The 12,565-nt window shown below is 44.6% G+C and overlaps 1 protein-coding gene across 1 annotated transcript in view; it reads right to left on the reverse strand.

Moving 5' to 3' along the window:
* LOC139422773 (chondroitin sulfate N-acetylgalactosaminyltransferase 1-like) overlaps window positions 1-12,565 on the reverse strand; it is a 52,956-nt gene that overhangs the window by 19,291 nt on the left and 21,100 nt on the right. The window contains exons 3-4 of the mRNA XM_071174106.1: window positions 3,453-3,669; window positions 962-1,063 (exon numbers count right to left, since the gene is read on the reverse strand). Coding sequence (XP_071030207.1) covers window positions 962-1,063; window positions 3,453-3,669 — 319 coding nt within the window. The remainder of the gene's footprint in view (window positions 1-961; window positions 1,064-3,452; window positions 3,670-12,565) is intronic.

The following is a 12,565-nucleotide window of genomic DNA, read 5'->3' on the forward strand; positions in this document are numbered from 1 at the left end:
GCTAGCAAGAACAAGGGACTGTTTAGAGAGCAGATGTCAAAACATGTCTTGCTAGGCATATGCTGTGTCTAAGGTATTTGCTGGGAACAAAGTGAACAAATTCTCCAAGGCCTAACACAGTTCTTTCCCAATGCTGCAGCTTCAACCCCATGCACAGTGAGACAGGTTATTAGAGGAGGTCACTGAATGTACAAGGATGTCTTGTATTTCTCTCTTTCTCGCTATTCAAACCATCACAGACAAACCGCCAAGGCCATTCCCAGAGACAGCAGAGCTGTTGAGAATGAGGTGCCTTTGAGTGAAAGATGAGAGAGAACCAGAGAGAGAAAGCGGTGGCATGACATCTGAATCCAGCTCAAAGCCCAGCATGAGGTATCTCGCTCTGTCTGTCTGTCTCTTTCTCTTTCTCTCTCTCTCTCTCTCTCTCTCTCTCTCTCTCTCTCTCTCTCTCTCTCTCTCTCTCTTGATTCCCCTCTCTCCTTCTTTCTCTTTCTACCCCTGCAAACCATTCGGCCAGGTATACCTTAGGCTAAAGTGTCTCCATGGAAACCTGCCAGACAATCAGCAAAGTACCAGAGTACCATGTGAACTAATCTCACCCACAACACCATCTCAAACTGACCCTGGACCTGTAATCTTCTATGCAGGCAAGACGTCAATGTGACACTAATTTCACCGCGGCCACTATCAGCCTTGACCTGTAAAATAAAATCCAACACTGGCAGAGGTCACAGAGTGCTTATATGTGGCCACACTCCTACATTAGAGAGAGAGAGAGAGAGAGAGAGAGAGAGAGAGAGAGAGAGAGAGAGAGAGAGAGAGAGAGAGAGAGAGAGAGAGAGAGAGAGAGAGAGAGAGAGAGAGAGAGAGAGAGAGAGAGAGAGAGAGAGAGAGAGAGAGAGAGAGAGAGAGAGAGAGAGAGAGAGAGAGAGAGTGTGTGAGAGTGTGTGTGTCCACCCACCTAGATGTGTTCTCCAGCGTGCTCCTGACTTCATTCATTTGGTCCTTCCCAAAGTACACCACAGTTAGGTGGATACGCCCGTCCTGCCGCACACACACCTCTCTGCAACAACAAACAAACACAGATGAAGAAATAATTAATCACACAAAGCAGAGGACTCAACACACAACCCCGTGGGTAACACGGTTGATTTCATTGGTTTTCTTTCAGAGTCTTTAGTTGCGTTTGATGAAGCCTGCCTGTCCAAACCGATGGAATAATCCCCAAAGTGCAAACCCTGCCCACTGGGCACTAAAGGTAGCCTGAAACCAAATGTTCAAAGTATTTGATAGAAAACATATTCGGTATCAATAACAGAGGTCAGTTCAAAAGGGGTTACAGCAAGATCACGTACATGCACTTTATGTTATGTATGATGTACATTTGCTATGTACATATGTTATGTTGCTAAAGAGACACACTGTGAGGACTTGGTAACAGACAGAATCCCTGAGGAGTGATCCATCTCCAGCCCTGGTGTGACATTCCAGAACTCGAGCACCAGAGGTTCTAATGGAGACATGCCAAATGTACAACGCTAATGCAGAGGAGCCGGTGGGCAGCTCCTCTCCTCCTCTTCCTCCTTCTCCTTTCCTCTACTCCTGCTCACCTCTCCTCCTCTCCTCGCCTTCTCCTCACCTCTCTTCCTCTCCTCCTCCTCACCGCTCCTCTCCTCCTTCTCACCACTCCTCGTCTCCTCTCCTTCTCCTCACCTCTCTTCCTCTCCTCCTCCTCCTCCTCCTCACTGCTTCTCACCTCCTCCTCTCCTCTCCTCTACTCCTCCTCACCTCAGCCCTCCTCTCCTCCTCCTCTCCTCTCCTCTACTCCTCCTCACCTCAGCCCTCCTCTCCTCCTCCTCACCTCCCTTCTCCTCACCTCTTCCTATCCTCCTCCTCCTCACCGCTCCTTCTCCTCTCTGCCTCTTCTCACCTCTCCTTCTCCTAATCTCACCTCTTCCTCTCCTCCTCCTCTCACTACACACATTAGGAAGATTAATCCTCATTCAATCTCTCGAACAGTGTTGGGGACACTACTCTGAAAATATAGTTTACCAGGCAAACAATTACTTCAAAAACATATAGTGTACTTAACTAAAGTTACATCCAAATTACTTCGTGAAAAATTACCATATCTAAATCTGAAATATCATAGACTACAAATTGCAAGAACAGATCACTCTGAAGTCAGATGTTAACATAAGGTGTAATTTAGCCTATTAAACACAAAAATGAAGTTTTGAGATATATTTGCAAAAAAAAGCTGTGTGTAATTCCAGTAGTTTGCTACCCCACTACATGGCTATAGTATGTAATTAACTAATACAAACACTACCTAGATTTGAATGTAGTTCAACTACTACCAAGCTACAACAAAATGTAATTAAATTACTAGTTAAACTACATGTAGATCCCTAGTCTCCATTATCGATTCCTCCAGGTCTAATCTGATTACGTTTGCAGCAGACAATATTGGACAGATATGAATAATGTAAACCTACCGTTGTCGTCTTAGATGATTGGCCTTCCTTTGCCATTTAAACAGAACAAAGTTAGTAGATGCAGGGGTTGTTGGAATAAAGTGTTGTGTTTAGTGTCTGTTGCCTCCTGGCCTGGATATTGAAATGGATAGTTATTAGGAATATATGGCTGGGAAGTTTTGATTACTTGCCTGTCATACATAATGTATGTGTGTGTGTGTGTGTGTGTGTGTGTGTGTGTGTGTGTGTGTGCATACAGTAAACGTACACTTATCTGTGTACGTGTCATTCCTGTATACGCTGTGCTCAGTAAATGTGTCACACGGCTTCTGAAAGAAAGTTAGTCCTCCTAACATTCCTCTCCTCTCTTTGTGAAAAAACTGCACACACAAACACCCCGCCGCACCTCCACACACCTCCTCCTCCATCTACATTAATATGGATGAGACCAAAGCGTTTGCTCAGCGACTCAGGAAGACTTTGCACAGCAGGAACAGCACCACTGCAGTATATCAGTTTTATGTGCTGGTTTTAAGACTGCTACTAAGCAGGATTTGCCTTAAAAAAAAAACTCAAAGCCTTGATAAGCAGCTGTGCAGGAGTGTAACAAATCACAAGAATTAAAGAGTCCATCGACGTCTCTAGCAGAGAGAGAGAGACACATACAGTCACTATCAGAGTACAAACGCAGCAATTACTTCCTTTGGTTTGAATCCTTGCTGCTGTGACAAACAGGGCATGTCAAACATGGTTAACTACAGTATATTCTGTTTCTCATTCTGTTGGTTATGGCATACAATCATCACAGTTAATACAAGTGGACATGGAACATGATTTTTTTTAATCAACCCTTGTTTGACCCTTATTCTTTAGTAAGGTCACCTGAGAACACAACAACAACCCAGTGGAAAAGTTACAAGGAAGGGGAGAATGAGCCAATAACATGCATGAATAACTGAGTGGCTCTCACTGTACCTGAAGTTGTGCATAAAGTGTCTGAACTTGTCGGCTCGTTGGGAGAGGGGCACTATGATATTGATGCGGACGTTAGCTGTGTCCACCCTCTCGTGCTTCACCTTCATCAGCGGCCCAAAGGGACGGAACAGAACCAGCTTCCTGAACTCACGGCTCTGGTCACCTTTGAAGGTGAGCTCATACACAGTGCCTTTGTCCTTCTCCGTCCGAGTGATACCTGTGGAAGGGAGACGAGTGTATTTACCCATAGGCCACGAATGCGTGCAGGCATGTGTCACACACATACACATGAAAAGGCACCTTCCAAATATTGAATTGCACCCCCCCTTTTGCACTCAGAGCCGCCTCAATTCGTCAGGTCATGGACTCTACAAGGTGTCAAAAGTGTTCCACAGGGATGCTGGCCCATGTTGACTCCAATGCTTCCCACAGTTGTGTCAAGTTGGCTGGATATCCTTTGGGTGGTGGACCATTCTTGATACACACAGGAAACTGCTGAGTGTGAAAAACCCAGCAGTGTTGCGCCTGGCACCTACTACCATACCACGTTCAAAGAAACTTAAATCTTTTGTCTTGCCCATTCACCCTCTGAATTTGCACACATACACAATATATGTCTCAATTGTCTCAAGGCTTAAAAATCCTTCTTTAACCTGTCTCCTCCCCTTCATCTACACTAATTGAAGTGGATTTAACCTGTCTCCTCCCCTTCATCTACACTAATTGAAGTGGATTTAACCTGTCTCCTCCCCTTCATCTACACTGATTGAAGTGGATTTAACCTGTCTCCTCCCCTTCATCTACACTGATTGAAGTGGATTTAACCTGTCTCCTCCCCTTCATCTACACTGATTGAAGTGGATTTAACCTGTCTCCTCCCCTTCATCTACACTGATTGAAGTGGATTTAACAAGTGACATCAATAAGGGATCATAGCTTTCACCTGGATTCACCTGGTCAGTCTATGTCATGCTTCTACACCTGCATTGCTTGCTGTTTGGGGTTTTAGGCTGGGTTTCTGTACAGCACTTTGAGATATCAGCTGATGTACAAAGGGCTATATAAATACATTTTATTTTGATTTGATTTGATGTCATGGAAAGGCATGTTCTTAATGTTTTGTACACTCAGTGTATATACACATACATGTACACACATTTGAAGTGCAGTTCAGTTTATTTGCCTATGTGTTTATTTGTTTGTAATTATAATGTTATAATGGTGATATATGTCCAGTAGTCCATTGGGGATCATCTTCTTGCTTTGTACACAAACACACTCAAACTCAGCCAGACTGTCCGTCGTTACTGCATTTGCACTGTCAACAATCTGTCAAATGGAGAATCATTTCTCTACTATGCTGCCTGGATTTGTAAGTATTTTCTGACAGAGAAGGATAGCATTGGCTCTGTGGTCATGGGAGAAAACGACAGACAGGGCATTTCAGGCCAAAGGAGAGAGGACAGACAGGTAATTTCAGAAGGACAGAAAGGGAATTGCAGGTCTCAGTAGGGGACAGCATCCCTTGCTTCTCCTCTCTGCTCCTGGCTAGTTCCCGGGGCCCTCTGCCATTATGACAGCTGAAGGAGACCAGTCACGCATAGAGATCATACTGACACTGATACATACTGATACCTTCTCATAGAAGTTAGACGTACCCAGACATATAACTAAACAACAATACAGTAGACTCCGTTGTCCCTGTTGTCTCCATTTCACAGCTGTAAACTGTGAGTCAAAACCTCTTGTTTTCTGAAGTTAAAATCAAACGTTCCAAAGACGAGTCTCAATGGACATTACTGGACTAGAGAACTACAGTGTGAGATTCAACATCATGAAAATAAAATGATCCAAGAAAGAATTATGTACTTTGCTCCCATTTCAAACATTCTACTTTTCATTTAATATTTGATTATTTGATATTTGAAATAACAGCCTAGCTCCATGTCTCTTCACTTTGGAGACAGGGCAGGATGTGGCTCCGTAGCCTAGCTCCATGTCTCTTCCCTCTGGGGACAGGGCAGGATGTGGCTCCGCAGCCTAGCTCCATGTCTCTTCACTTTGGAGACAGGGCAGGATGTGGCTCCGTAGCCTAGCTCCATGTCTCTTCACTCTGGGGACAGGGCAGGATGTGGCTCCGTAGCCTAGCTCCATATCTCTTCACTCTGGGGACAGGGCAGGATGTGGCTCCGTAGCCTAGCTCCATGTCTCTTCACTTTGGAGACAGGGCAGGATGTGGCTCCGTAGCCTAGCTCCATGTCTCTTCACTCTGGGGACAGGGCAGGATGTGGCTCCGTAGCCTAGCTCCATATCTCTTCACTCTGGGGACAGGGCAGGATGTGGCTCCGTAGCCTAGCTCCTTGTCTCTTCACTCTGGGGACAGGGCAGGATGTGGCTCCGTAGCCTAGCTCCATATTTCTTCACTCTGGGGACAGGGCAGGATGTGGCTCCGTAGCCTAGCTCCATGTCTCTTCACTCTGGGGACAGGGCAGGATGTGGCTCCGTAGCCTAGCTCCATATCTCTTCACTCTGGGGACAGGGCAGGATGTGGCTCCGTAGCCTAGCTCCATATCTCTTCACTCTGGGGACAGGGCAGGATGTGGCTCCGTAGCCTAGCTCCATATCTCTTCACTTTGGGGACAGGGCAGGATGTGGCTCCGCAGCCTAGCTCCATATCTCTTCACTTTGGGGACAGGGCTGAATGTGGCTCTACAGCCTAGCTCCATATCTCTTCACTCTGGGGACAGGGCAGGATGTGGCTCCGCAGCCTAGCTCCATGTCTCTTCACTTTGGGGACAGGGCAGGATGTGGCTCCGTAGCCTAGCTCCATGTCTCTTCACTCTGGGGACAGGGCAGGATGTGGCTCCGCAGCCTAGCTCCATGTCTCTTCACTTTGGAGACAGGGCAGGATGTGGCTCCGTAGCCTAGCTCCATGTCTCTTCACTTTGGGGACAGGGCAGGATGTGGCTCCGTAGCCTAGCTCCATATCTCTTCACTCTGGGGACAGGGCAGGATGTGGCTCCGTAGCCTAGCTCCATGTCTCTTCACTCTGGGGACAGGGCAGGATGTGGCTCCGCAGCCTAGCTCCATATCTCTTCACTTTGGGGACAGGGCAGGATGTGGCTCCGTAGCCTAGCTCCATGTCTCTTCACTCTGGGGACAGGGCAGGATGTGGCTCCGCAGCCTAGCTCCTTGTCTCTTCACTTTGGGGACAGGGCAGGATGTGGCTCCGTAGCCTAGCTCCATGTCTCTTCCCTCTGGGGACAGGGCAGGATGTGGCTCCGCAGCCTAGCTCCATGTCTCTTCACTCTGGGGACAGGGCAGGATGTGGTTCCACAGCCTAGCTCCATATCTCTTCACTCTGGGGACAGGGCAGGATGTGGCTCCGTAGCCTAGCTCCATGTCTCTTCACTCTGGGGACAGGGCAGGATGTGGCTCTGCAGCCTAGCTCCATGTCTCTTCACTCTGGGGACAGGGCAGGATGTGGCTCCGCAGCCTAGCTCCATGTCTCTTCACTCTGGGGACAGGGCAGGATGTGGCTCCGCAGCCTAGCTCCATGTCTCCTCACTTTGGGGACAGGGCAGGATGTGGCTCCGCAGCCTAGCTCTATGTACTGTACCACATGAACATGTTTGTCACTCACACAGCATACCACTCTTTTTCCACCCAAACGTCTCGTTTTTTCTCACTCTCATTCACTGTGTTGTTCTCTCTTTCACTCTCATCCTCTCTCTCTCTCTCTCTCTCTCTCATTCCTGTTGTCTCGTTACCTCTGTCTCATTCTTTCTGCACGACAGCTGAGCAAATCCACCCATAGCAGCTCTTGAAAAACTCCATTCAGCACAGCCAACGGGCAGCATTCACTATTTGTGTTCAGTCATGGCTCGCTAACTGAGGATTGGCAGGTCTCATAATGCTCCCTTTATAATCATCAGCATCTCAACAAGCTTCAAGTTGTCTGAGTAAATGAAAAGATACTTGTCCACTAGTACAATTAAGTTAAAAGGACAGGCGAAGGAGAGCTGCTAAGCTAAAGACAGTTGCCAGTTCATTAACTAGCCTACATGGTTAATTAAAACGTCTTAGGGATAGGGGTCCGGTCAACGGGGCAGTGGTAAATCATGCAGCGCCATGTGTCACGATTGCAGATTTTAGAGAAACAACAAATGTCGGTAGATATAGCACGGTTCATTAACTAGCCTACACGGTTCATTAACTAGCCTACACGGTTCATTAACTAGCATACATGGTTCATTAACTAGCCTACACGGCTCATTAACTAGCCTAACCGGTTCATTAACTAGCATACATGGTTCATTAACTAGCCTGCACAGTTCATTAACTAGCCTACACGGTTCATTAACTAGCATACATGGTTCATTAACTAGCCTACACGGCTCATTAACTAGCCTAACCGGTTCATTAACTAGCATACATGGTTCATTAACTAGCCTGCACAGTTCATTAACTAGCCTACACAATTTATTAACCAGCTTACACAGTTCATTAACTAGCCTACACGTTTCATTAACTAGCCTACGCGGTTCATTAACTAGCCTACACGTTTCATTAACTAGCCTAACCGGTTCATTAACTAGCCTACACGTTTAATGAACTAGCCTACACGGTTCATTAACTAGCCTTACCAGTTCATTAACTAGCCTACACATTTCATGAACTAGCCTACACGGTTCATTAACTAGCCTACACAGTTCATTAACTAGCCAACACGTTTCATTAACTAGCCTACGCGGTTCATTAACTAGCCTAACTAGTTCATTAACTAGCCTACACGTTTCATTAACTAGCCTACACGTTTCATGAACTAGCCTAACCAGTTCATAAACTAGCCTACACAGTTCATTAACTAGCCTACATGTTTCATGAACTAGCCTAACCAGTTCATTAACTAGCCTACATGTTTCATTAACTAGCCTACACGTTTCATTAACTAGCCTACACGGTTCATTAACTAGCCTACGCGGTTCATTAACTAGCCTATACGTTTCATTAACTAGCCTACACGGTTCATTAACTAGCCTACATGCCTGCTTTCATCTTTGTTGTTGAACAATGGTTGTTGTTTGCTACTTGCTGCACACACGGCCAATGACAGACTAGTTTTTGTATAATTAACAAATTGGTTAACTACAGGGTGGAAGCATATTTCCTATCGGAGTGTTTAATAGCAGATACCTAAACAGGTATGTTTTCACTATATTTTCAGGATGCCCATGTCGAGTGTAAGGCCTTGCAGACACACACACACAAACAAACTATTTCCCTCTCCCAGGTACACGTAGGTATTAGTCAGAAGTGGCCTCAGTAAAGATGTTGCCCTTTAAAAGGAAACAGCTCCTCTCTCTGAGCTTGTGGAAGGAAACAGCCCCCCTCTCTGAGCTTGTAGAGATGCTACACACTGAATGGAAAGCAGCTGTGCTCCGTTCCTACTGCAGATCATGCTAGACTAGCCGGATATCCTGGCTTTGGCTCTTCAGCACCCAGCAGCAGGATCCTCTATTGTTTTGCTCTGATTCTCAGCATTCGTCATTATGTTAATCAAACGACAAAATCCTGGAAATAACAGTTTCCCTGTTTGAAACGTGTTGGAAATTAGGCTTTATTGTGCTGTTTGTTTTCTAAAGTTCAACTTGATTCAATTTTTATTAAAACCGTGTCAATATCCAATAGTTCCACAGGTACTCAACCATGAAGATATGACATGCATTGTAAGTAGTGTGGAGCAAAGCTATGTACAGTTGAAGTTGGAAGTTTACATACACCTTAGCCAAATCCATTTAAACTCAGTTTTTTACAATTCCTGACATTAACCCTAGTAAAAGTTCCCTGACTTAGGTCAGTTAGGATCACCACTTTATTTTAAGAATGTGAAATGTCAGAATAATAGTAGAGAGAATGATTTATTTCAGATTTTATTTATTTCATCACATTCCTAGTAGGTCAGAAGTTTACATACACTCAATTAGTATTTGGTAGCATTGCCTTTAAATCGTTTAACGTGGGTCAAACGTTTCAGGTAGCAAGCTTCCAACAATAAGTTGGGTGAATTTTGGCCCATTCCTCCTGACAGAGCGGGTGTAACTGATTCAGGTTGGTAGGCCTCCATTGCTCCCACACGCTATTTCAGTTCTGCCCACAAATGTTCTATAGGATTGAGGTCAGGGCTTTGTGATGGCCACTTCAATACCTTGACTTTGTTGTCATTAAGCCATTTTGCCACAACTTTGGAAGTATGCTTGGGGTCATTGTCCATTTGGAAGACCCATTTGCGACCAAGCTTTAACTTCCTGACTGATGTCTTGAGATGTTGCTTCAATACATCCACAAAATGTTTCTTCTCATGATGCTATCTATTTTGTGAAGTGCACCAGTCCCTCCTGCAGCAAAGCACCCCAACAACATGATGCTGCCACCCCCCTGCTTTACAGTTGGGATGGTGTTCTTCGGCTTGCAAGCCTCCCCCTTTTCCCTCCAAACATAACGATGGTCATTATGGCCAAACAGTTCTATTTTTGTTTCATCAGCCCAGAGGACATCTCTCCAAAAAGTATGATCTTGTCCCCATGTGCAGTTGCAAACCGTAGTCTGGCATTTTTATGGTGGTTTTGGAGCAGTGGCTTCTTCCTTGCTGAGCGGCCTTTCAAGTAATGTCAATATAGGCCTTGTTTTACTGTGGATATAGATGATTTTGTATCTGTTTCCTCCAGCATCTTCACAAGGCCCTTTGCTGTTGTTCTGGGATTGATTTCCACGTTTCGCACCAAAGTACTTTCATCTCTAAGAGACAGAATGCGTCTCCTTCCTGAGGGGTATGACGGCTGGGTGGTCCCATGGTGTTTATACTTGCATACAATTTTTTTGTACATATGAACATGGTACCTTCAGGTGTTTGGAAATTGCTCCCAAGGATGAACCAGACTTGTTGAGGTCTACAAATTTTTTTCTGAGGTCTTGGCTGATTTATTTTGATTTAACCATGATGTCAAACAAAGAGGCACTGAGTTTGAAGGTAGGCCTTGAAATACATGGTATTAGAGTATCAGAAGCTTGTAAAGCCATAACATAATTTTCTGGAAATTTCCAAGCTGTTTAAAGGCACAGTCGACGTAGTGTATGTAAACTTCTGACCCATTGGAATTGTGATACAGTAAATTATAAGTAAAAGAATCTGTCTGTAAACAATTGTTGGAAAAATGACTTGTGTCATGCACAAAGTAGATGTCCTCACCAACCTTTCAGAACTATAGTTTGTTAACAAGAAATGTGTGGAGTGGTTGAAAAACAAGTTTTAAAGACTCCAACCTAAGTGTAAGTAAACTTCCGACTTGTACGCAGTGCATTCAGAAAGTATTCAGAGCCCTTCCCTTTTTCCCCACGTTGTTACGTTACAGCCTTATTCTAAAACAGATTAAACAAATATTTTCCCTCATCAATCTACACACAATACCCCATAATGACAAAGCGAATACAGGTTTATCAAAATTGTATACAGATAAAAAGCAGAAATACCTTATTTACATATCTTTTCAGAGCCTTCGCTATGACACCCGGAGTTGAGCTCGGGTGCATCATGTATCGATTGATCATCCTTGAGATGTTTCTACAACTTGTTTGGAGTCCACCTGTGGTAAATTCAAATGATTTGACATGATTTGGAAAGGCACACACCTGTCTATATAAGGTCCCACAGTTGACAGTGCAAGTCAGAGTAAAAACCAAGCAATGAGCTCAAGGAATTGTACGTAGAGCTCCGAGACAGTATTTTGTCAAGGTACAGATCTGGGGAAGTGTACCAAAACATTTCTGCAGCAGTGAAGGTCCCCAAGTACACATTGGCCTCCATCATTCGTAAATGGAAGAACTTTGGGACCACCAAGACTCTTCCCTGAGCTGGTGGCCCGACCAAACTGAGCAATCAGAGGAGAAGTGCCGTGGTCAGGGAGGTGACCAAGAACCCAATGGTCACTCTGAAAGAGCTCCAGAGTTCCTCTGTGGAGATGGGAGAACCTTCCAGAAGGACAACCATCTCTGCAGCACACCAATCAGGCCTTTATGGTAGAGTGGCCAGACGGAAGCCACTCCTCAGTAAAAAGGCACATGACAGCCGCTTGGAGTTTGTCAAAAGGCAACTAAAGACTCTCAGATCATGAGAAATAATATTATCTGGTCTTATGAAACCAAGATTGAACTATTTTTGCCTGAATGCCAAGAGTCATGTCTGGAGGAAATCTGGCACCATCACTACGGTGAAGCGTGGTGGTGGCAGCATCATGCTGTGTAGATGTTTTTCAGTGTCCTTGAGTTTCCCGTCCAAAGCCTGGACTTGAACCCGATCTAACATCTCTGAGTAAAGGGTCTGAATTCTTACGTAAATGTGATATTTTAGTTTTTATTTGTAATACATTTGCAAAAAATGTCGTAAAACCTGTTTTTGTCATTACAGGTTATTGAATAAGTATTATAAGGCTATAATGTTAAAGGGTCTGAATACTTTCCGAATGCACTGTACATATGCACTCTATATATTGTAGATATGCCATACATTTATATATACAGTGCCTTGCGAAAGTATTCGGCCCCCTTGAACTTTGCGACCTTTTGCCACATTTCAGGCTTCAAACATAAAGATATAAAACTGTATTTTTTTGTGAAGAATCAACAACAAGTGGGACACAATCATGAAGTGGAACGACATTTATTGGATATTTCAAACTTTTTTAACAAATCAAAAACTGAAGAATTGGGCGTGCAAAATTATTCAGCCCCCTTAAGTTAATACTTTGTAGCGCCACCTTTTGCTGCGATTACAGCTGTAAGTCGCTTGGGGTATGTCTCTATCAGTTTTGCACATCGAGAGACTGATTTTTTTCCCATTCCTCCTTGCAAAACAGCTCGAGCTCAGTGAGGTTGGATGGAGAGCATTTGTGAACAGCAGTTTTCAGTTCTTTCCACAGATTCTCGATTGGATTCAGGTCTGGACTTTGACTTGGCCATTCTAACACCTGGATATGTTTATTTTTGAACCATTCCATTGTAGATTTTGCTTTATGTTTTGGATCATTGTCTTGTTGGAAGACAAATCTCCGTCCCAG

The sequence above is a fragment of the Oncorhynchus clarkii genome, chromosome 12 (genome assembly GCF_045791955.1).
Source record: "Oncorhynchus clarkii lewisi isolate Uvic-CL-2024 chromosome 12, UVic_Ocla_1.0, whole genome shotgun sequence".
NCBI classification, from domain to species: domain Eukaryota; kingdom Metazoa; phylum Chordata; class Actinopteri; order Salmoniformes; family Salmonidae; genus Oncorhynchus; species Oncorhynchus clarkii.